At 45.8% G+C, this 25,363-nt stretch overlaps 2 protein-coding genes and 1 long non-coding RNA gene across 5 annotated transcripts in view; 2 read left to right on the forward strand and 1 right to left on the reverse strand.

The window, feature by feature from the left end:
- Nucleotides 1-19,784, forward strand: part of ABCB6 (ATP binding cassette subfamily B member 6 (LAN blood group)) — a 45,329-nt gene extending 25,545 nt beyond the window's left edge. For 2 of the 3 annotated variants that reach the window (XM_032957135.2, XM_032957134.2), the window contains exons 12-21: nt 742-818; nt 1,841-1,904; nt 2,733-2,818; nt 3,444-3,501; nt 4,597-4,701; nt 6,083-6,257; nt 7,370-7,482; nt 9,300-9,394; nt 10,121-10,189; nt 13,678-19,784. In XM_032957135.2, coding sequence (XP_032813026.2) covers nt 742-818; nt 1,841-1,904; nt 2,733-2,818; nt 3,444-3,501; nt 4,597-4,701; nt 6,083-6,257; nt 7,370-7,482; nt 9,300-9,394; nt 10,121-10,189; nt 13,678-13,843 — 1,008 coding nt within the window. In that variant the 3' untranslated portion in view covers nt 13,844-19,784. Of the gene's footprint in view, nt 1-741; nt 819-1,840; nt 1,905-2,732; nt 2,819-3,443; nt 3,502-4,596; nt 4,702-6,082; nt 6,258-7,369; nt 7,483-9,299; nt 9,395-10,120; nt 10,194-13,677 lie in introns of those variants that run through there. The other variant, XM_076068138.1, reaches the window with a different exon arrangement.
- Nucleotides 115-23,072, reverse strand: LOC142925159 (uncharacterized). The gene is made up of 2 exons (XR_012942242.1): nt 20,892-23,072; nt 115-6,292 (listed from the first exon to the last, which is right to left on the reverse strand). It is a non-coding gene; the product is annotated as an uncharacterized LOC142925159 (long non-coding RNA).
- Nucleotides 23,073-23,184: 112 nt separating this feature from the next.
- The window catches only part of RAB3GAP1 (RAB3 GTPase activating protein catalytic subunit 1), a 50,710-nt gene continuing 48,531 nt past the window's right edge, over nt 23,185-25,363 (forward strand). The window contains exon 1 of the mRNA XM_076068137.1: nt 23,185-23,340. Coding sequence (XP_075924252.1) covers nt 23,221-23,340 — 120 coding nt within the window. The 5' untranslated portion in view covers nt 23,185-23,220. The remainder of the gene's footprint in view (nt 23,341-25,363) is intronic.

Consider the following 25,363-nt stretch of genomic DNA (forward strand, 5'->3'; position numbering starts at 1 on the left):
CTTCGCCTGTGATTCCTCCATTGTTAATGTCAGGGTTCATTTTAACTCTTGAGCTAGAGCCAGGCTTAATCTTCGGGCTTTTACTAAGGTTTGAGCAGCAATGAAGTGGATTAATTCTATGCATGACAGGACATTTTATTACATTGCCATGTGCAATAAAGTATACACGATGTTGTTTGTGTATATATAAGATGCAAAGTCCATAAAAAACATACCGGACAGAAAATACATCTAGAAAATACATCTAGAAATATGTTTACCTGCATCAAGGCAGAGCGTGGCCTGCAGAACACACAGATGTCTGATTATATTCGGATGTAATTACAGTACACCAGAGTTACACAATAGCAAATGCATTTTCTCTGCAGTATACCTCTTCAAAAGGGACCACTCCAAAAAGATTAGTCCAGTCGCCTCGATTTCACGATGGGCTGGACTCATAAGAGGTGCACGGATAACAAATATAAGTGTCACTTGTGACTGAATTTAATCTGCTTTTGCAAATCGTTCATTGCGCAATCTGCTTATAACCGTATTCAAGAGAAGCTATTTTCCTGTGCCGTTTTGTAATTGGTCCTGTGGGTCTCGATTGAAAACTCATTTTGTTAGAACTGCTTTTTGTGTTTAGTTTGTTGTCCTTCCCCTGCATCTCCAATTATCACGGTTGGCTAAGTACGCTGCGAAATAAGTTCAACGTACATATATATAAAGCCAAATGTCATTGTACACATCTCATTCCAGGTGGGCGATTTTGTGCTGTTTGGAACGTACATCATTCAGCTCTACGTGCCTCTTAACTGGTTCGGAACGTATTACAGGTGAGGCTGCCTTGTCCCCAGCACGTTCGGGCCTGATTACATTGGAATATTGCATGCCGTCACTGAGAATCCCCATCAGGAAAACCTGTGTAGTGGCAGAACAGGTCTTGTGTTTTTGATCATTTAATTATTTAACGGCACGCAATAAATAGCAGACAATGCCTCCAGCCCATATTTGTCTCTCCACGTTATTTTTTTTAACACATCCCATCAGCCACACAGCCTTCCTGGAGTGCATCTATGCTGCAGCATTGGTTTAATACAAGCAAACTCAAGAACTGGCTTCGCTATTCATTGTCTCATCAGCAGAGTCAGGCTTGCTTCAACCAATGCTCCTGAACTCTCGGATGTTTAAAGGCAAGGACCCTATCCATTAGAAATGGTTTTTAGTTTGACGCACACCCATATAATACAGAACACACAATGGTAATTGAGCTTCCTCGTGCAGAATGTCAGTGTAAATTTTGAATGTAAGTAACACCGACAAATAGGGCATCTATGGTGTCATTGCTGGGCGGTCGTAGTGTTATTGCTGGGCGGTCGTGGTGCACGCCTGTAATCCAGCACCGTGGAGGCGCAAGGGTTGGTGGATCGCACAAATGTTGTGAAACTGCCTTTCCGTGGGAGTTGAAGAGCCATACCCTGGCTTGCCAGGAGAAGGCGGTAGAGCAAACGTGGACTCCATCTGTTCCATCTGCATAGATTAGCGTGTTGCCCCCTCACACGCGTGGGTCCTCTCCGGGTGCTCCGCTTTCCTCCCACAAATATAAACGCGCATTAATTGGCCAATAAGACCTTAATATATAGAGGATTACAGAGCTTGGCAGGGGGAAATGGGAACCGGTTCATCATGTGGCTGCCTATCCTGCTCGTCTCTGGCTCCTCCTTGCGCCTCAGATTCGTTCTCTCTCTCGGAGATCGAGCGCGCGAATACTACTGTGCAGCGCCGTTAGAAATTGTCAATTATTGTTATAATTACAAGTGAAAGGCGCTGATGTTGTCAATCACGCCATCTCTCTCAGGATGATCCAGAGCTCCTTTATCGACATGGAGAACATGTTCGAGCTGTTTGGCGAGGAGAAAGAGGTGAGTGACTCGTCACTTTCCATGGTTATCGTGACTCTGTGAAAGAGAGTGAGAGAGCTATAGACGACCTTCATGTTTAAGCAGCTGAGAGGTCGGTGAGACCCCGGGAGTCTTGGGAGCTCGAGGCCTGCGTTTAAACGAGGTAGAACACAATGTTGGATTCCAATGTATGAAGTGAAAAAGAGTGCAGAAAACAACCATGTTTGAAACATTTTAAAACCAGCTCCGATGAAGACTACAGTAGATCATAACCGTTAACATTCTTTAACATCGACTTAAATTCGCACCTCCGATTAGCACGGTTGGCTACGTATGGTGCGAAAAGGAGATCAACGTACAATCATACATTAAATAATTATACACAGCAAAGTTCAATGTGTATACTAAACAAGAAAGAAAGCACACAATTTAAATAAAATATGCACAGGACATTCTTACGAACAAGATATTCCATCTCGAGGTGGTTTTCTAGGCGAATTATAGTTTTAAAATAAGATGTAAAGAGCTTCCTGCATATAATAATCGTCCTAGATCAGCGGTTCCCAACCTTCTCGAGTGTGCGGACTCCTTTTCAACCTCCAATCATTTTGTGGACCACCACACGCTACGAGTTATTTGAAATTGAACCTTTCCTTGGTGACGATGTTATAATTTTTTTTATTTTCCACGGATCCCCTGCAGTAACCTCGTGGACCACCAGGGGTCCGCCGAACCACAAGATGGGAACGGCTCCTCTACAGTATGCAGCTATTAAGAGTGCATTATTGGCTATGCAGGTAACATTGATGCACTTGTCTGTAATATGCGTGGAACTATTTGGCTCTGTAGGTGGTGGACGATGTCAACGCGGTGAGTCTGCATCTCGCCCATGGCAAGGTGGAATTCGACAACGTCTCTTTCAACTACGTCAACGGGTAATTCTTCTTTCCTCACAGCTCGCTCGCAGTCAAGCCCATGTGTCTGCACGGCCCAGCGGAATGCTGGGCAGCGTCACCTCTTGTTCACTTCAGTCGGAGCACCACGAGACGTTACCGTTAAGATCTTGGGTTTGAATCTGGTCAGCCGTTTGTTAACCAGGTTCTCAAGTTGTCGCGAGTTTATGGTCTCAGCGCTGGCACTCATTGTCTGCATAAAGAAAGCCATTGCATTAAATGTGGTTTTTCACTTAATTTGGCTTCTTTAGATTTTCATGATCACAAATTCCATTTGGTTGAAATGTGATAAACACAGTTTTGCAAAGCAGAAAGACCGTATAACATATATATTAGGCCACAGTGTTATTGACGAATATTGTATTATTTTGTTATGTGTGCGTGCGCACCGCTACCAACACAGTATCACCAAATAGAGTTATATTTTGATAACACCAACAGCACGGTTGGAATATAAAGTAATAAAGAATAAGGGTATATTTTTTCTAATTGCTTGTCATTTATGAGACTATTTTGTACATTTTGACATTTGTTCTTATGAAATGTTCTCGCGTCCCTCCATTCTCAAATGTTTGGCCTTTTCACTCCTCTGCACACACTGAACCAGGAAGGACATCCTGAAGAATGTATCATTTACTGTGCCTTCAGGAAAAACCATCGCTCTGGTAAGTGTACTCTTGGATTTGTTTTTAATTTCATTTAACTACTATATATGCCGTCGAAATTCAACGATAATTGAATTACTTTGAGGGAGATTCCTCCAATGGCATGCATCTATTTGTTGTATGATTTTGAATCAGGTCTCACATGCACTGGGCTTGTGTAAATGGTATAGCAGATAAGCAGCATTGAGGCCGATGGGGCAAATTATCGAGTCAAAGGTAAAAAACAATTGTGAACTTGGCCTCGGTTGTTTAAACCATGTATCATAAGCTTTCAAGGAGGAGTTTTCCAGATGGACTTACAAACGTACAGATGAGCCGCTTGTTATGTCGGTGTTGGAGTATTAGCTTGCACACGGAAAACACATCCCAAATGTGTTTACTGAAAAATTGAAAAAATCTGGTGAAACCAGGAGAAAAACTCCCTTTCTCAACGGACTTGGCTCCGAGCGGCTTCCACTTGTCTCTGGGTTTAAGCCGCCACCCTTGGAGACAGAGATTTTCTCGTGACAGGTAAAGGACGTGTGCTGCTCACAAGTGGTTTTGAGGAGTGACACAAAGTGTGCTTCCAGCTGGGGACTGAAGCCTTGGGACATTTCACGTGAACTCCGGTCACCCTTGCAGCAGCGGCTTTTTGGCTGGCCACCGAACAAAGATGGCCACTGCATCGCGCGCTTTCAGATGCGCTTCTGCGGCCGTCTGTTAGGAAGCCACTGCTGCTATGCATTTTTAAATCCTCTCATTTCTTTGCAACTGATTATTGTGTTTAGTGTGCCCTTCCTCCGGAACCTCCGATTAGCACGGTTGGCTACGCATATTACGAAAGAAGTTCAACATACATTGCAGTGCCCAAGGCCACTGTAGGGAAATAACCGCTTTAGCGAGGACAGTCGTCATTTTGTCAGGCCGTGCGATTTTCAATTAGCCCTTGTATAAAGAGATAGACACACATGATGGCAATTGCAGGAGGAGCTTTAACCCGCAGATGAATGTAGCAGGACGGTTGTCTCCCTTTGCTGCAATGTAACTGGGTTGCTCCGTTCCACGATGATTCTGTCTGTGCTCTGACCTGGCCTGACAATGGATCTGGTGCTGCAGGTTGGTCCATCGGGTGCAGGGAAGAGCACTGTCATGCGTCTGCTATTCCGGTTCTACGACGTCAAATCCGGATGCATCAGCATTGATGGTCAAGACATCTCCAAGGTTTGTAGATTCAACCTCAAATGTCATCACGGCAAATGCTGTTCATGCCCTCACGCATCGCCGCCACTTCGTTTTGCCAGATCACTCACCTGTTGCAAAGTTGACATTTGACCTCCGAGGTCTGCTCTTACAGTAATTCCGCCCCATCCCCATGTGGATTCAGGTCTTTGGTCTCCAACCCCTGGGTGGCACTCCCGTCGTGCTAATTGGTCAGTGCTATCAATGAAAGTATAGCTGGCTGAGTTGTGCTGCTGTTGGGTTGCTCAACTCACAGATGGAGTACGGTTGCCAGCTGAAATATCGGTTCGCAGTTGACTCAGCCCACCATTGTGCCTGTGGGGTCAATGAAATGTGTACCAATTTGTAAAAAGTCGGAAGTAGTTGTTCTCTGTCATAGGAATGTGGAATATTTACTATCAGCTCAGGGTACCTGGTACTCTGACCTGTACAGCATGTTCAGTTGAACAGGAATACACCTTACATTTTGACTTGATCATCATTGTCAGCCGCGATCAGGTTCACTCATGAAACACCTTACAATGAACACACTGTCCCAAAGTGAACCCCCCACAGTGCTGATAATCGGGGTAACGTTAAGAACCTTTGTGCGTTTGTGAACAACATTATTTAGCCGCATTATGTCCACAGCTGCCTCTGTGTAAGAATCCAATCGGTGACTGAATGCAATACAAATTTAATACAATGTGGATTTCAATAGCGTAAACATGTAACCATGCCTCTATGTTTATGATTCGGGAGGGGAGGGGAAAAGGTGGGGGGTGTAATGGGAAGAAGTTATTTAGTCAAAGGGGGAGAGGGAAAGAGGAATGTCTTGAGCCTGCATCTGAACAAAGGGATTAAGTCAGGAGTGTTTACAGTCGATGGCGGGAGCAGCATAGGAGGAGTGAGCTCCCATTGAGCAGTAGTTGTCTTCGGATTTCATAACAAGGACATGGCGAGATATTAACTACTTCGCCTGGTATACTGGAGGTTGTGGGTTCGATTCTGACCCTGACACCTGCTGTATATTTGGAGTTTGTGTGTCTCTCTCTCTCTCCCCGTGGTTGCGTGGATTTTTTTGCGGGTCCTGGCTTTTCCCTTCACATTTAGAAATATGCGTTTCTAAATATGACACGATGATCCACTTGGTTGAGCTATCATGTGTGGCCATGTCGCTTCAGAAAAAGAGCTACGTAGCTCCGTGGGTCTTACCTGTATAGTTTCCTTGGCCACTGCTGCTGCGGTGTGAATGCGAAGGGTAAGTAGAGCGAGGCGAGAGGGAACCGGTGGTTGCGAGAGATAGAGAGAGTCAAGGATTGTGTTTAACAGCGCCGAGGGTGACCGTGTTGTCCACGTTTTGAACGTCGCGGGCCGCGTCCAGGTGAAGCAGAAGTCTCTGCGGCAGCACATCGGGGTGGTGCCGCAGGACACGGTGCTCTTCAATGACACGATCCGCAACAACATCCGCTACGGCCGTGTGACGGCGAGCGACGAGGAGGTGGAGGAGGCGGCGAGGGCTGCGGACATTCACGACCGCATCCTCTCCTTCCCGGATGGTGAGACGAAGCGTGTCGAGTCTCGCCGAGATGCGCTGTGTGAATAAATAAGCAAGTAAATAAATAAATAAGAAGTCGTCGTTGTTGTCGTGTGATCGCCGCGCACGCCTCTAATCCAGCACGGTGGAGGCAGCGGCGGTTGGTGGATCACCGCACGAATGTCGCGAAACTCCCCCATCTGCGTCAAGGTGCTATACCCTGGCTTGCCGGGAGAAGGCAGTACAACAAATGTGGACTCCCCTGTTTCGTCTGTACGAGGTAGAGTGTTTATCCCTTGCATGCGTGGGTTTTCTCCGGGTGCTCCACTTTCCTCCAGCATGCAAACCCTGATTAATTGGCTGATAACACCTTAATATATGGAGGACCGCAGAGCTTGCGGAATTGTCAGTGCTGGATTGTTGCGTGGCTGCCTCTCTCTCTTTTCTGTGGCTCATTGCGCCTCTGAGTCGTTCATCTCTCTCCTGGAGTGAGTGAAGGTATGTATGTATGTATGTTGAACTTCTTTCGCACCGTACATAGCCAATGGTGCTAATCGGAGGTGCGGGGGAAGGACAACAAACTAAACACAAAAAGTAGTTCTGAAGAAATGAGTTTTCAATCTAGATTTGAAGTGCATAGCTCCAGTGGCTTCCTGTTATCGGAAGTAAGAGTGTTTCAGATGGCCACAGAAGCACATCCGATGTGCGATGCGGTAGCCGTCCTTTGTCCGATGGCTAGCCAAAAGCCGCTGCGAGGATGACCGGAGTTCGCCCGATGGTTTATGCCCCTTGAGGTATTGTAGTTTATTTGTGGCAAGCAGTTTACGTGAGTGCGACCATTGTTCATTATGATTGTCACCGTTGTAATTGTCGTAACGTTGCGTGCGTGCGTGTGTGTGTGTGTGTGCGTGCGTGTGCGTGCGCGTGCGTGTGCGTGCGTGCGTGTGTGTGTGTGTGCGTGCGTGTGTGTGTGTGCGTGCATGTGTGCGTGCGTGCGTGCGTGCGTGTGTGCGTGCGTGCGTGCGTGTGTGCGTGTGTGTGTGCGTGCGTGCGTGTGTGCGTGCGTGTGTGTGTGCGTGTGTGCGTGTGTGCGTGCGTGTGTGCGTGTGTGCGTGTGTGCGTGCATGTGCGCAGGCTATAACACGCAGGTCGGGGAGCGCGGCCTCAAGTTGAGCGGTGGGGAGAAGCAGCGCGTGGCCATCGCACGCACCATCCTCAAGGCCCCTGAACTCATCCTGCTCGATGAGGTGCCGCCCTGCAGCACAACAAGTGGCTGTGTCCTTGTCTCTGTGTGTGTGGGTGCGCCCACGCATGTTTGGGCTTGTGGGTGTGTGTGTGGTGAGCGGCAGTGCAACGGTTAGCGCGCTGCGCTAGGAACCCGGCGACCCTAATTCGATTCCCGTTCGCGGCCAACACCAGTGACTATTATTGAAACCGGTTCTGGGCCTCTCCGAGGTCGATTCAGCCTGAAATGAGTACAGGGTGCGATGTGTAAACATCGCCACGAGAGAGACAAAGGCGGCCGGGCGTGGTGTTGGCCACCCATTCCCTCGTGTGCCGTGCTGGTCTTCATACTTGCTGGTGAACAGCACTTGCCCAACAGTGAGTTAAGGCTATACGGGGGATCTTTGTGTTTGGGTTGCCGGACGCGCGATGTCATCTCAAATTCCACGCAGAAATGCACCCAGCTCTGCGTTCGATTCCCTACTCTGGTGTCTCTCTGTGCGGAGTTTGTGTGTTCTCCCTCTGTTCTGCGTGGGTTTGCTCCGGGTTCTCCATGTATCCTTCCATAGTTGAAAAATACGTGCAATGTAACCGGTGTTGGCCAAACGTCCCAGTGGTGAAAAATTAACTGCAAGTTATTTAATTGGGAGTACACATTGCAACATCGGCCCCCTCCTGCCAAAATTTGGCAGAACTCTCCTGAAAAGTCTTGGGACTCAATGAGCCTTTTTTGGGTAAATAAGCATAATATTAATAAAATGCATATTAACCTGTAACATCTAAGTCTGTTCCATGACCTCCTGCCAGGGAGTCTTTGGCGCTTTACATGGCATCAACATGCACAGCCTAGCGGTAGCGTGTTCCCCGATTGTTGCAGTGGTTCATGGTTCGAAGCCAACGGGCCAGATCCCGTGACGTCATTTGCAAGAGTAGGTCATTGTGTGCTGGCGTCATGGTCCATATTTAAAAAAGTTACCTGCAAATTACTGATTTGGAATTGCAAGTAGCAGCATCACCCCCCTACTGAAAAAAACTTGGCAGGAACCTCATAAAAAAAAACTGTCAGACTCAGTCAGGCTTTTTTGGGGTAATGGATATAATAATAAATAATAACCTAGCCTGTCAAAAGCACTGTGGTGACTTCACCGTCACTTAGTGACGAATGGTGGCTGTTATTGTTCTGCGTGTTTGCATGCAGGCATGCTTGTCTTTGTACATATGTACGTATATTTATGCGCGTGTGTATTCGTGCATGTAGGCATCCACAGACACATTCACCCATTATACATATATACTCATAGGTAAATACATAAACAATGATTCCCAGTGTAGCATTATCAGCCAAATCATGGGGTGGTGGTGGAGTTAGGAAGGGGGGATTTAAGGCAGCACTGCGCTACGAACCCCAGCCATCCTGAGTTTGATTACCAATCGTGGCTGTCGGTGACAAGCTCTATCTGAACTAGTAATGGGCCCTCCACCTGGGTTGACTGCCTTAAGCAAGTACCTGGTGCTGTGTAAAACATCTGCACTGGAGAGACAAAGGTGGCCCTGGCAAGGTTGTTGACCGCATTGAGGGCCCCCATTGTTCTCTGCGCCAGGTTTTGATATATACTTGCATACTGAAAGTCCGTTCAGCGCTACGGGGACAGCTTTTTGTTTTTCATGCATGCGCTTACGCAGTGTGTGGATGTGAAAAAAAACAAACCATGGGAATCATTGGTAGTATGAATGATGCGACATAACGTGCTGCGAGTTGATGGCCGTCCTCTCTGGCCGCCGTGCGCATAGAACGGCGGCGACGCAGTGACGTCAGCGCGGTACCGCTTTGTCTTTCCAGGCGACGTCCGCTCTCGACACGCAGACGGAGCGGAACATCCAGGCCTCTCTGGCGAAGATCTGTGCCAACAGAACCTCCGTGGTGATAGCTCACAGGTGCGTGTGCGTCGTCCTTCAGTGACAGGGTGCTAACTTACATGCGTGTGCACACATAAGTACAAAAAAAATGTATTCCACGTTTATACAAAGACAATGATCCCCCGTATATCCTTAACTGACTGTTGCGGCTGTTAGCGAGCACCTATGAAGGCCGACATGGCACACGAGAGGGTGAGTGGCCAGCACCACCAGCTTTGTAACCCAAGTAGCGATGTTTACACCGCACCAGGAATTCAGTTGAGGCTGAGTCGACCTAGGGGAGGCCAAGGACCAGTTGAGTAAGAAGCTAACCCGGGTCGCTCGGTTGGTAGCGTGGTGCACTAACTGCTGTCCTTCCACTCCCCCACCACATGAATACACACAGGTGGCCACAGTCGAAGCCACAGTGCTCCAGGGAGGCTCCTATGTCATCTCATTCACTGGAAAAACTGCCACGGCAAGACACAAAGGGCAGCGTTCAAAATTGGTCCCGCTTAGTTTACACATTCCTATGACAGGAAAATGTATTTTAATCGGACAACCATTGTTGATCGCTCCTTAGGGTGGTACTAATGGTATTCAACCCAGAGCAATTAAGGGTGGAGTCTGCATCTAACCGGGATTTGAACTCTCAACCTATCAAAGCGCAAGGCCCCCCCCGCTCTCTGCTGATGCTCCACCCAGATTGTTTACTGCAATAAAACATGGAACATTAATGCCGGACCTGCATTTGCTTCTGTTCAGACTCTCGACCATCATCAACGCAGACCAGATACTTGTGCTGCAGGACGGCCAGATTGTGGAGAGAGGGAGGTAAGTGGCTTGGTTGTCTAAATGGACGCAAGACAGTTCGTCGACCAGCATGTTGCGTGTAGTGAGGTAAAGTGTGGCACTCCCACCTATCCCAAGGCATCTGACCGATGCAGAAAGGTTTCTGAAGTTAATTGTGACCCGCCCCTCTTGGACATCTGTGAAAAAGAAATCCATAGCTCATCGGATTCCTCTATTCTAAATAAAGATTCAAATTCTGAAGTAGGCCAAACTACCCTCTAGAGCAGTGGTTCTTAACCTGGGTTTGATCGAACCCCAGGGGTTCGGTGAGTCGATCTCAGGGGTTCGGCAGAGCCCCCGCCACGGAGGTCCGGACACATTTGAATTATTGTGTAAATTTGTGATGACACACACGGCCTGCTTGGCCATCACTGGCTGCAGATGATCATGCTACACTGCTTGGCCAATCAGCGCTGCGGGGAATTTAGTGCGTACTCAGTAGTCAACGTGTGACTGTTGTTGTCGTACGTCGTGTGATTTCTTTAATATTTTATCCATACTAACTATGTCGGGCAAAAGAAGAAAGTGGTCGGACGAATATGTACAACATGGATTCTCATGTATCACGTAACGTGATGGGAGTGAGCGTCCTATCTGCATGATTTGCAACGCCAAGTTGAGCAACTCTAGTCTTGCACCGGCAAAACTAAAGGAACACTTCTTGAAGCTGCATGGAGACGGGGAATACAAGAACACAACACTTGCTGAATTCAGGGTGAAGAGAGCCAGATTCGATGAAAGGGCCACTCTGCCTGCTCTTGGATTTGTACCTGTTAACAAACCGATCCTGACAGCATCGTACGAAGTTGCTTACCTGATCGCAAAGCAGGGCAAGCCACACACCATTGGTGAAACACTTGTGAAACCAGCTGCATTAAAGATGGCGAATCTGATACTTGGAACAGCGGCCGAAGGTAAATTATCCCAAATTCCCCTTTCAAATGACACCGTCAGTGACAGAATAGAAGACATGAGTAAAGACATCTTGGCTCAAGTAGTCGCGGATCTGATTTCAAGCCCGGCAAAATTCAGCCTTCAACTCGACGAAACCACAGACGTTTCTGATCTAAGCCAGCTTGCTGTTTTTGTACGCTATGTGAAAGACGACATGATAAAAGAAGAGTTTTTATTTTGTAAGCCTCTTACAACAACAACAACGAAGGCAGCCGATGTGAAGAAGCTTGTGGATGACTTCTTCAGAGACAACAATCTTTCATGGGATATGGTTTCTGCAGTTTGTACGGACGGAGCTCCAGTCATGCTGGGAAGAAAGTCTGGTTTTGGTGCGCTAGTAAAGGCCGATGCACCACACATCATTGTGACGCATTGTATTCTGCACAGGCATGCGTTGGCCACAAAAACCTTACCTCCAAAAATGGCAGAAGTATTAAAAACTGTGGTGGAATGTGTGAACTATGTGCGAAAAAGTGCTCTGAGGCACCGCATCTTCAGTGAGCTGTGTAAAGAAATGGGCTCTGAATTTGAGGTACTTCTGCTCCATTCTAATATTCGGTGGTTATCCCGGGGACAGGTGCTGAATCGTGTTTTTGCCATGCGTGTGGAATTAGCCCTGTTTTTGCAAGAGCACCAACACTGCCATGCAGATTGCTTCAAAAATCCTGAGTTCATTCTCATTTTAGCGTACATGGCTGATATATTCGCAGCTCTCAATCATCTCAATCAGCAGATGCAGGGTGGTGGAGTCAATATCATGGAAGCGGAAGAACACCTGAAGGCTTTTCAAAAAAAGCTACCGTTATGGAAACGACGAACAGAGAACAATAACTTCGCAAACTTCCCGCTTCTGGACGACTGTGCAAGTAAGATCGAAGATGTGTCTGGAATCGGAGATATTTCTGTATCCACGGAACTGAAGCAAACAATTGCCATGCACTTAGATGAGCTTGCAAAGTCTCTCGACGGATATTTCCCTACAAGAGAGTCATATCCAGCATGGGTGAGACAGCCGTTCACGTTTGCTGTTGAAACAGCAGATGTCAATGATGAATTCCTCGACGAAATCATTGAAATTCAGCAGAGCCAGGTTCAACAGCAACTCTTCAGAACAACAACGCTCTCAACGTTTTGGTGTCGACAAATTAACAAGTATCCAGTTATTGCTAAGAAAGCCCTGGATTTTTTTATACCATTTGTTACAACATATCTTTGTGAGCAATCCTTTTCGAGGATGCTGGACATAAAAACGAAGAAAAGGAACAGACTTTGCTGTGAAAATGACATGAGAGTGGCACTTGCCAAGGTGAAGCCACGCATATCTGAACTGATCTCTCAAAGGCAACAGCAGAAGTCACATTGATTTCCAGGTATGTAATTTGTTGTGAGTTTATGCATTGTGTTGGTTTTATTCTTTGAACAAGGTAATGTTCATGCACGGCTCATTTTGTGTACCAGTAAAAAACATATCTATGTCTTGAATTTGAAAAAAATCACATTTAATTTTTCACTAAAGAGGGGTTCGGTGAATGCGCATATGAAACTGGTGGGGTTCGGTACCTCCAACAAGGTTAAGAACCACTGCTCTAGAGGTTCCTCTAGTGATGGTCAAAGTGCAAGGCTGCACCTTCAGCTTATCCATATTATTATTCCTGTTCACTGAAATAATGCTTGACAATTTTCTGGGATAGTTGAGTTTTTCTGTGAGTCTTTGGAATTCCTGCTGTTTGTAAAGTCAACTCAAACCCGTTTTTGCCGCTCAATGAAGTGTTGGGAGGTACTTATTGTTATTGTAGGGCCAGTGGTGAAAATTAAACGTTCCTATGGTATAAACTAGTCTCGCTGTAGGACAACCACTGTTGACGTCCTAGACAGGGGTACTTATTTAGATACCAATAGGCAGAATTTGTACTCCCTCATTAAAATGCAAATCAATTTATAACATTTTTGACATGCGTTTTTCTGGATTTTTTTGTTGTTATTCTGTCTCTCACTGTTCAAATAAACCTACCATTAAAATTATAGACTGATCATTTCTTTGTCAGTTGGCAAACGTACAAAATCAGCAGGGGATGAAATACTTTATTCCCTCACTGTATTGCTTATTGCCACAACGAAGGTCACTTAGGGCCTAGTTAGTAAGTCTCTCTCGCAATTGGCCTGCTCATGGTGGGCGGGGGCATAATTCTGCTTTTAACTTCTTTCGTATGGCTGCTGATGTAGATGCAAAGCAACAACTGCAATTTCACATTCAGGTGGTCTGAAGCCAGATAATCGTGTCAGAGAGCAGCGGAGTGCATCGCTGTGATGTCTCCTTCGTAGTTGTGACTGGGAACATTGTGTCGTTGTGTGCTGTACGGACTGTCCTGGATGATCACAGTCGCACACTGCTGGAGAGTTTTTAGCTTGGCGAGCCAAACGGCGCAACCTTCTATTGTACATGGCCACTCCGGCCACTGTGGCGATACAATGCCACACGTACCGTGTGCCTTCCTTCCGTTCTTCGTGCATCGCAGGCACGATGAGCTTCTGACCAAAGGGGGCATCTACACAGACATGTGGAGCAAGCAGTCCCAAGAGGCCTCGTCCGAGTCTGACACGGAGACCAAGGACAAGAGCTCGGAGAAGCTGCAGCCGGCGAGCAGGAACCCACAACGCGGGCACCACGCACACCACCACTGAGAGACCGACACGGGGCCATGGCACAGCCCCATTCCAGCCCTGCCCGTGAGCAAGGGAGAAACTCGCTGATGGACGAGCCTGTCAGCCCGCCTGTGTGATTGTCTCTACCTCCACACCATACATGCGGGAACGCTCATGGTTCCGTGTCGGCGCTACCGATGACACATCCAGAGTTTAGCTCGCGGGCAAAACCTACCTGATAATAAGTGTGTGTTATGGTGCAAGTTTAAGGTATATTCGCGTGTGTATTGCGCGCGTGTGTGTGTGTGTGTTTGGTAGATCTGTGCGCTTGAGCACAACGGATGTTATCTTCACTACTCTGAAGTGGAATTATTCTGAATTTACGGAAGAGGATCAAGAGTTGTATACGGTGACATGGGCATGATTCCCCACAGTCTGACAGTTATTGGATGTTGTGGAAGGACCTTAAGTGCAAAGATCTGATAAACAGCTTCTTCAGGGACATGGGAAGAGAATTTGAAGAGAGAACTGCAGCTCAATGGAAACAAACCTCGAAAGTTTTTCAATCGGCTTCTCCCCTCTATAGTTGGCTCCGGTCCCTGGAGTGGAGAGTTTGATAGTGTGCTGTTCGTGTTTCTGAATATATCTTTGCACATTCTCTAAAGTTGTCAATATTCAAAGAGAAAATCACTTTTTTTCTGTGTCGCATAGGTTTGAATTATTTGTTATCAGGATGTTCTTGCACGCTTTAACAATTGTTGTCGTACATTTATGCTTGCTGATCTATTATTGTTTTGCAGCAAGCCGATAGATCTTTGTGTGTCATCTGTAAACTTGTATTTCATATCAGGCACAAAAAACATGTTATTGTATGGGAATTGCTGTTTCAGAATGTTAATCCGTAAAAGACACTTAATAGAATGCATTTTTTACATCAGATATTAATTAGAACATATTTTGGTAAAAGATAGTCGTTTTGAGGTTAAGCTCACTACTACTACAATAAATAGTCGTTTTTAAAAACATCAAGTTTATTTTCGTTAACAAGGTGAAAACTCAAAAGTCATTTGCAAGGATGATCTGGGTCACCAAAGTGACGAAAGTAAACGCAAACATAAAGTACAGCAATGAATCGATGCATGCTTCAATGTTATTTCATGCGATCATCAAGCTTGGTGCTCATTGTATAGCCGTGAATTGTGGATTGCAAGGGATTCATAAAATACATGTGTATTGCAGGGTGTGACAAATCTATTTAAAATAATACGGGATGTGTTTCAGCTTTCTGAAATAACCGCCTGGTGGCTCATTGAGTTCACAATGGCCATTTTACTATTTGTTATTTTTACCATGTAAGGCCCGCTGAGCTATATATATCCTTTTTTAGAAGTGACCTGGCCACAAATGATAGCTCAACAAAGTGACTCATAATACAGAAATGTATAGCAGCCAAATACTCTAAACGCATGTTTTTAAATGTGGAGGGAAAAACCGGAGGACCCGGAGAAAAATCCACATGACCACGGGGAGTACATGCATACCAGGCGAGGGAGTTCATATCTTGCCACCGCGGCGCCCCAGAGCAATGAGCCGGCACTGCTTAGATCTTGGATTGAAATCCAGGCAACCACCTCTGATTGTACTTGGTTCTCAAATCTCGTGGGTTAATGGTCTCACATGGTCACCTAGAATTTAGCCAATATTCTTGGTGGATAACTTGTATGTGGGACTATTAGGTTATGGACGTATTTTTAACCGTTGTCTCCGCTGCAAATTAAGCCTCACCTTGTGGTTGCTTTAAGATAATAGTTGTGCCGTGTTATCGTCTAGGGGCAATTCCCTCTGTGATTTAATACTCCGCTGCCTGTGGTAAATTACTGTAAAGAGCGAGTTATCGCATCATACTTTAGCTTTAATGGCACAATTGATATACAGGTGTGCATAAAAACTTACGTAGGAGGCTGCTGTAGCACCTGAATATTTCTACTTAAGACCATGTTTGTTTCTGTCGAGTCTGAATTTTAATGTCATTCACAAATGTAATGGATGTGTACCTGTCACAACCATTTGTTTTTGAGTGTGAAAAGAATAGCTATAGATCGCTATATCTCACACAATTCAGGTGGTGTTTTTGTCCTTGACACAATGTGAAATGTAATTTTATGAGGATTTAGTTTTCGAAGGTTACAAATATACTGACACTAAAAACCAAGAATGCATAAACTTTCAAGCTGAATATTAATACCAAAGGAGATGCACTTCAATGCATGTAATAAGTTAAATTTCTTAAATCTAACCTGGATTGTGTGTACGTTGTACGTATATTGCACTTCTTTCGCACCGTACGTAAGCAACTGTGCTTATCGGATGTGTGGGTGAAAGGTAGTTGTGAGCGACAGTGGTTGGCGCATTGCTCGTCAAACTTGGCAAACCGGATTTTGGTTCCCGCTGATGACAGTGACGAACATTTTCATCAATCCTGGGTCTCCCCTAGGTCGACTTGCCATGAAACGTCCGCATTGTGGAGACAAAAGCTGCTGTGCGCGATGTTGGCCATCCGCACACCCTTGTGCGCCGTGGCAGCTCTCAAAGGCGCCTACTAATAGCACTTGCCCCACAACACTCTTCAAGGCTATACGGGGGACTGCTGTCTTCGCTTTTGTGCGTGGGTGGAAGGCAGTCACATATCTCTGGCAATCAATTATCTTGATTCCAGGAGCTGTTCAGTAATGCATGACAGTGCTCCTATGCGATATTTCAAAGTAGCGTTCCCAATTTCTGCCGTGTCTCCCCTCACCCTTAGCCCAGTCGCGCTTTCGTTCCCTTTCCCTTCTTCCCTTCACTGGAACAAACTCCCACCGCACATAAACAATCATCTTCACAGACCTGCTTCCGTTCCTGCCTTACAACTAATCTCTTCTCCCCAGCCCAGGGGTCGGCAATCTGCGGCTGCCGAGCCACATGCGGCTCGTTGGCTGCTGTGTCTGTGCACAGGTATCTGTGCGTGTGATACGGCTCTCGAAATACTTTGGTCAAAGGCAAAACAAGAATGTCTCCTCTTTGAAAGGTTGTCAACTCCTGCCCTAGCCCATCCCGCCAATGATCAGTAGTCAATGCTCCCACCCCCCCAGCTATGACCAGGCCTACCCCAACCTCTATCACTACCCCCACTCCTATCACTACTCCCAACCCCTATCACTACCCCAACCCCTATCACTACCCCTATCACCACCCCTATCACTACCCCAACCCCTACCACTACCCCAACCCCTATCACTATCCCAACCCCTATCACTACCCCAACCCCTATCACTACCCAACCCCTATCACTACCCCCAACCCCTACCACTACCCCAACCCCTATCACTACCCCAACCCCTATCACTACCCCAACCCCTATCACTACCCCCAACCCCTACCACTACCCCTACCACTACCCCTACCCCAACCCCTACCACTACCCCAACCCCTATCACTACCCCAACCCCTATCACTACCCCAACCCCTACCACTACACCTACCACTACCCCAACCCCTACCACTACCCAACCCCTATCACTACCCCAACCCCTATCACTACCCCAACCCCTACCACTACACCTACCACTACCCCAACCCCTACCACTACCCAACCCCTATCACTACCCCAACCCCTATCACTACCCCAACCCCTATCACTACCCCAACCCCTATCACTACCCCAACCCCTATCACTACCCCAACCCCTATCACTACCCCAACCTCTATCACTACCCCCACCCCTATCACTACCCCCACCCCTATCACTACCCCAACCCCTATCACTACCCCAACCCCTATCATTACCCAACCCCTATCACTACCCCCAACCCCTATCACTACCCCCAACCCCTATCACTACCCCAACCCCTATCACTACCCCAACCCCTATCACTACCCCAACCCCTATCACTACCCCTATCACTACCCCAACCCCTATCACTACCCCCAACCCCTATCACTACCCCAACCCCTATCACTACCCCCAACCCCTATCACTACCCCCAACTCCTCCTTAACCTCTCACGCCTGTGCTCCTGTCACGATATCTACACCAATTAAAAAAAAACCCACTCGTTATCTCAACCACTGTCAACTTATGTACAATTGTCTAATTTCTATGAAGCACCTCAGAATAAGATGCTAACAAATGATACATTGTTTAATGTGTATTGACGTTTAGTTTTTCACACAATCGAAATGTTGCTAGTTCAAGCCCTAGTTGGAGGAACGACTCCAGCCATTGTCTCTCTCAAGATGTTTTGGGAAATCAACTGTGGCTGTTTTTGTTAGATAGTAACCCTCTCCATGAATTTCTACCACTCGCTCAGGGCTACCATTGTGGTACGAGAGCTACTCCATTGCTCATTTAAGCAGAGGGATTCCCCCTTAGACTGCTTTGGATCGTAACTGTGCTCGGAAGTGTAGTATTGTCGCCTTTGTAATTCATCATACAAACAAGGTGGTTTGATAACTAGGGAAGTGAATGTCATTGGTGAAGATTACTCGGTGTTTATTTTGTATGTTTTGTTTGCTTAAACCTATCTTGGGTGTCGCTGTCGTGATTAACTTTGTGTTCCTGCATAAGAGACGCAATGTGTTCCAGTATGGTGTGCAGCAGTGTGATTCACTCATTTGCAGAGGGGGAGCCACTTTCACGGATAATACATCGGCCACACATTTGAATCCAGTGTGGGTTGACAGCACGATGAGGCGTTTTCACATTTAATCTAGATTTGACATTTGTGTTTTCACATTTGTGTATTGTCGGGGGCCGGACTAAAGGCCACCAGTGGCAGCCGCTGTCCCACGGACCTTGCATTGAAAAAACACTTGCGTACACACTGGCTCACAGTCTTGGGAAAGGCAATGTTGTAATTGAAATACAAGCACAGTTTCAATATATGGATATGTACATAATAAAGTATTTGGGTTAGATCGCGTTATTTATAAATGTGTCGTAACCCTCCACCACCCGACACGGCCAATCAGCAAAAATAAAAGTGTCACGTTGACAAAAGACAAATAATTCACTACTTTAGCAATTCGCTAGAATTGCCCGATGATGCTGGATGTATTTACCAGCGAAACGTCGTACTCAAACTGTAAATGTGGATTCACTCTTCAACACACCGGTGGGCTAAAGTAGTGAATTATGTCTTTTGTCAACGTGACACTTTTTTTGCTGATTGGCCGTGTCGGGTGGTGGAGGGTTACGACACATAAATAACGCGATCTAACCCAAAAACCTTTATTATGAATAATATTGGTCGCGAAAGCCTACGTGTTATATGGATATGTATACTGTATAAAGCATGTTGTATCACTCAACGTATTTAGAAACTATTTTTGGAATCTACATTTTCATACAAGACGAGGAAATGTATTGTTGTGTTTATATTATTGTAATACATGTGACTCATTTTGCAGGGCGTCATTTAAACAGAAGTTAAGTTGATGACTAAGTGGCACCAGTTTGACTCGCAGTTCGGTTGTTAAAATTCTGATTTGGAGGTGGCTAAGCCCATGGGCTTCCAGTTTGGAAGGACTGTTGAATAGTGTCATTGCTCTTCGAGAACCTGACGTAAATTTAATATGAATACATGTGATATAATACCTTTTAGTTTATAATTTTTTATGGTATTGATGAGATATTCTCGAATTAATACATTTCAATTATTCACTATAATAAATCAAATTCTGCGTTCAAACTGAGAAAACATTTTCCAACACAGCTGTAGGGATGGATGATGACACAGCAGCATCGACGGTACATTGTTTAAGCTCTTCAAGGTCCCCTTTGCTCGTGTAGGATGAACGGGCAGACTTTTCATATCAGAAATATCGTTTCTCCTGAAGCATAAAGTGCCAATTTTCCCAACTAGAACGTATACGTCTAATGCATATATTCATATCAAATGTATGTCAGTATCTCGAATAACAATAAAACTATTTGAACTTTCTTTTTGGTACTGTATATTCATTTTCGGACACACTTGATATACCACTTGGTGGTTGGGCAATGGAAGGTCCTACAGGGGACATGGACATTTTCACTATTGTCACTGGGCCACCAATTGCTCATTTGAGCATTGCTATAGGCCCTGGCTGTATTTCCCAAAAAAATAAACTGTTAACAACGTTTTTCCTTTTCGTCCTGATGCACATATTTAAAAATGCTTTTTTTTAAAAACACGCTTTAATGAAATGTACCGTACTGGTAATGGAAGAACTCTACGACTGCATGAAGTGGCCCCGAAGCTTGCCATAACGTACGGGACCGTGGTGATTTAAAGCCAATGTCAGTAAAATGTTGACCGTGGACAATTAGACACAAGCCGAAACATAACATATAAAAAAGATGATTTAAAAATATTTATTTCTAATTTTTATGATAGAATATAGTATTGTCATCAGTATGACATCAGTATACCAAGTTTGCAGTCGATGCCACATTGGGAGGTGGGTTAAAATTGAGTTACAAGATTTGAGGATATGACAACAGAGTGAGTTAAATAATAAAATAAGAACAAGAACGTATTTAAAACGCAGTTTAAATGTATTTGTTTATGAAAATGCTTAGTGACGTGATGAGAGGAGCCGAGGTGCGACCGTGCAAGACAAATCAAATATAATGCCCCCCCCCCCCCACCTGATCGATTGTCGGCCTTCGTACAGGTACACATCTGTCAACCCCAATTCACACCTTATTGGTCACCCCCGTGTGACCCTTATAAATCTCAAAGTTCACCCTACAAAGTCCCAACACAAACAAATAGACAAAACATCTTTTTTTGCCCGTACTGCAACGGCTGTACACGCCGTATGGACCTGATAACTCAATTTCCCTGTACAAGAATACGTGGTAATCCGCGTGGGTTGACACGGTATGCAGGTGCTACGCGCAGGGGTCGGGAACCTTTTTGACTAAGAGAGCCATGAAAGCAAAAAATTTGGAAATTTATTTCAGTGAGAGCCATATAATATATTTTAAAAGTGAATTCAACTAAATGTCAGTATAATAAGCCTCTGAATTTATTCTTTTAAATAATGTTGTTATAACACTCACCATTAATGCGACTTCTGGTGCTGCATGGATTTGCTGATGTCTTAGTAGTCGGGTTGGTACTTGGTGAGGTTAAGCTTCATGCAAGCGTTGAGGCTTTCATCCGTTAAACGTGATCGTAGGTTGGACTTGATGTTTTTAAGATGTGAGAATGACTGCTCACATGCATACGTAGATCCAAACATGGTCAATACAGCAATACTCACACGCTGCAGTGTGTGGTATGTGACAAGAAGCGCGTTCCAAGTTTTGAGAATCAGCTGGTCTTCGGGTTGGAGTTTTTTCATTTCTGTCCACATGTGCTTGCTCGCCAACTCCGCTTTCTGTCGTGTGATTCTTTCCAAATCTTCATTCAGTGACTTGAACTTATTCACCCACATGTCTGAGGCCTTCAGGTCAGCCACTTCTGCTTCAAAATCTCTGACGGAGACACCAGGGATGTAATTCAGGTCGGCTGTGTTCAGTGAACACTCGTTTGGATGGGTGATGAACTTAAAAAGACGAGTGTGCTCACGAAATTCTCCAAAGCGTGCTTTGAAGGACTGTAGGAGACTGGATGTGCAGCCAGCTAGCTGGTGGAGATCAAGGTTTTGAATGGGCTCACTTGCTGTGCATGCATCTTTAAATTGGCTCAGTTTTCAAAATGTAGTAAACGACCTGTTTCAAGATCCGTGATGAAAAGCTCCAGCTTGTTTTCAAAAGCAAATACAGCTTGTTGAAGGGATAACACTGTATTTCCAATGCCTTGCATTTTCACGTTGAGCTGGTTCAGATGTTCAGTCAGATCTACGAGATAGTAAAACTTGAGGAGCCACTCGGTGTCGGCTAGCTCAGGATGCCCGACGCCTTTCATTTCAAGGAAAGTCCGGATTTCGTTCAGGCAAGCCGCAAAACGGCTAAGCACCTTCCCTCTTGACAACCAACGCACATTGCTGTGCAAAAGCAGACCAGGATAGTTATTTACAACTTCATCCAGCAGTGTTTTAAACTGGCGATCATTTAAGGCTCGGGCAACAATAAAGTTGATCACACGAATGACCAGCGACATCACTTCGCCAAACTGCCTGTCACACATCTGAGCACAAAGTGCCTCCTGGTGTATAATGCAATGGAAACTTAGGATGGGTCTATTTTCATGTTCACGGAGAAGCGCCACAAATCCTTTGTTTTTCCCCACCATAGACTTTCTTCGCGCAGTGTGTCACCAACAGCATATCTTGCAATCACGCTGAACTGCGACAAATGGCTCACGTCTGTTGACTCATCCAAAGCCAGAGAAAAGAACGGCGCTGCATTTATGTCCTTCACTTGCGTTTCCTCCACTTTGTTTGCCATCACGATGGTACGATCATGAACAGTTCTTGCCGACAGAGGCATGTCTTGTATCCGTTTGATTATCTTGTCTTTGTTCGGAAGATCATCAAAAAGTTCATTGGCTACATCCAGCATGAACGTTTTAGCATACTCGCCATCTGTGAATGGTTTTCCGTTCCTCACTATTGCTAAAGAACCAGCAAAGCTAGCCGAATTATAGTCACCTTGCCGGGTCCATACGCGGAGTTGCTGCTGGCTAGCTTGCACCCTGCTCAGAAGCTCTTGGCACGCTTTCTTTCTGCTGTCTCCCGCAGGGTATTTTGATGCAAAGGTAGCGTGGCGCGTGTCGAAGTGCCGCTTTACATTCGACCGTTTCAACGATGTAATTTTGTCATTGCAAATTAGACACACCGCAGAACCCGCTCTCTCCACAAAGGCGAATTCTTCGGTCCATTCGTCCTGAAATGTACGATACTCGTCGTCTTTTTTTCTTTTCGCCATCTTCTTCGTCGAAGGGTTAGCTTTGAGCTAATGACCGAGCAGACGCAGTCTCAGACTGATTCAAAAGGGGGCGTTTACCTGTTTTACCCAGCAACGGCAAACGTAGGCCAGTATCATCCAATTAAAATAATGGACAATTGCTCCTGCAGCCCTGAACAGGACATGCGCAGTGAAAAATCGATGGATGGATTAAAACAAGTGAGAATATTTTGTTTTATCTGCGAGCCATATGCAATCATCAAAAGAGCCACATCTGGCTCGCGAGCCATAGGTTCCCGACCCCTGTGCTACGGTATTCGCTAACAGCACTTGCCCCAACAAGTGCGTTAGAGGCTATACGGGGGACCTTTGTCTTTGTACATCCGTCGTGTGGCCATCTTGCTCAGGGATTTTTTTTTCCCCGAGCAGGGCTCAATGGGGGGGGGTGGGGGGCCTCCTCGTCGCGTCGTGATGACGTACGACCCCTGTTGGTTGGTGGGTGGTAGTGGGTGGTGGTGGTGAAGCTCCCCTTGGTAAGATGGCGGCCGGGATCGCCACCCACCCCGCCGTGAGAACCGCCGCCTTCGTGGTCGCCTCCCGCGCGGCTTCTCCGCCGATTCGCCTCTCGCAGCAAGGAGCCATGGCCGCGGACAGCGAGGTAAATAAATATACGCGTTCAAATACGAGTCCGTCGACAGTTACAACAACAACATAATTTATTGTAGCTAATTTCTAAGTTGCTGGTTGTCAGGCTGAAGGCTGATTTTGCGTGCCTGTGTTGTTTACTGGCCTGCGAGTGTGGATGCTCTGCTGTCACATGATTTAATATCAGGTTTAAGGGATTAAGGCTTTTGGTACGGGTATCGTTGGTGTGAACTTGTAATGGTAGTTTTCGTGGCGATGGAAGTATAATGTAAACATGTTTCCGGCATGTGTGACGTGGTACTTTGTCGTTGTTACTGCATTGTGTTTTTTTTTAAATCACAGTGATATTTATTACGCTACCGTAATACCCATACGTTACCCTTACAATCATATTGTTTGTGCTATTATCGCGGATATAACGTGACCGTTCAGTGGGCAGTGCAGCAAAAGACGCCTGTTACTTGTTAACTGTAGCTCCAACGGCCTCTGCGATCTATCCTCCGCCTTCTCCAAGCCGCATTGACCATCGAGGTGAAGTATGGTCAAATAGCCCCCACAAACGGTGAGTGGAGGGGGGCGGGCTGTCATCTAGCAGTGGTATTGGCACAAGGTCTGCACATTGACGCTTTCGTTTTTATAGTTTTAAGGATACGAGTGACACTTGGTGGGAAGTCAACGGCGCTTGTTCTCCGGATGGCCTTGACCTCGCCATGGGAACGTGGACTTTCCCGCTACAGTACTGGCTCAGTGCGGCAATCGCATCAAAGATTCGGCGGGCTGCGAGTGCTGCCACCACTCCTCCAAACGATCGGACCCACATCGTAAACAAGCTTAAAGGAGGAACGGACGAGATATCCACTCTGAAAAGACAATTGGAGTGGATGGCAAATCTAAAGTTACATCTTTAATTTGCTGCTACGAATCCATACAAAAGAAGTGCGGCCGATGGACTTTGATCAACTCCCCCGCAATTGTTTGAGCAGAGAGACACCTTGACATGGCGTTAATAATGACAATTTTGCATATATACAGCCTCTTGTCAATACACTGCTGAATGAAGGCCCTCCCCACGCCGTGCCGGTTATAGAGGGCTCACTGACCATACTTCACCACGTTGGTCAGTGCAGGCACCCAGTACCGGTTCAGATGGGAATCGAACTGAGGTGGCCGGCTTCGTAGGGCAGTGCAATTCACCAACCATCACACCGCCTGTACCATAGCGTGTATAAAATATGGTACAATACTGTATTATAATTATTAGTCTTGCATTATTGGCTGTCCCAATGGCATTCTATGCAAATATTTAACTGTTACTCTTATTATATTACTGTGGTACATTGATTGGTATGTTTACGGATAATGATTAATTTCCGTTACGGTTATTATTACCGTTCCTGCGTTATTGCATCAGTATGAGCACAGCTTTGTGGATAGTCAACTGGTTGTTTTTTCTATGGTTGAACTAGCCCCAGCAGGGAAATGTGGAATTCTCACCACTGTGTAAAGCTAAGCCATAGGGAGCTGAGCACCATCCCATTTGAAGACGTGTGTATTACATGTGTGTTCTTTGTGTGTGAGGATGGGTGAGACCAGCCCAAATCTCCTTTTCACTGGTACTCGTAGGCAATTTTCCACTGCCGGCTCAAGGCTTCCACATCAAATTTATTTGTGGCGCTAACATGTACATAATGCATTAAAATGAAATGTACATGTACAGTAATAACCAACTAACAATTATATGTATGTAGAACTTCTTTCGCACCGTACTTAGTCAACCGTGCTGATCGGTGAAGTATGGCAGCTTTTGTTCTTTTATGACCTCAGCATCCATCAAATTGATATTCAACCCGAGGGTTCTTGGTGTTATCTTGTTTGACTTTGAGTCTCAGGTATTCACACGAAATTGTATTATTCCCTATGGTCCTTTCAACAGTCAAATTTTTGTAATTATCATTGAATCTTAATAATGCTTAGATTGTCTTAGACTGCCTGTATGACTCGAACATTGACATCCTAAATGTTTAACCGTGCACTTA

Source organism: Petromyzon marinus, chromosome 19 (genome assembly GCF_048934315.1).
Source record: "Petromyzon marinus isolate PM22_M1 ecotype Great Lakes invasive population chromosome 19, UKy_Petmar_22M1.pri1.0, whole genome shotgun sequence".
In the NCBI taxonomy this organism is placed as follows: domain Eukaryota; kingdom Metazoa; phylum Chordata; class Hyperoartia; order Petromyzontiformes; family Petromyzontidae; genus Petromyzon; species Petromyzon marinus.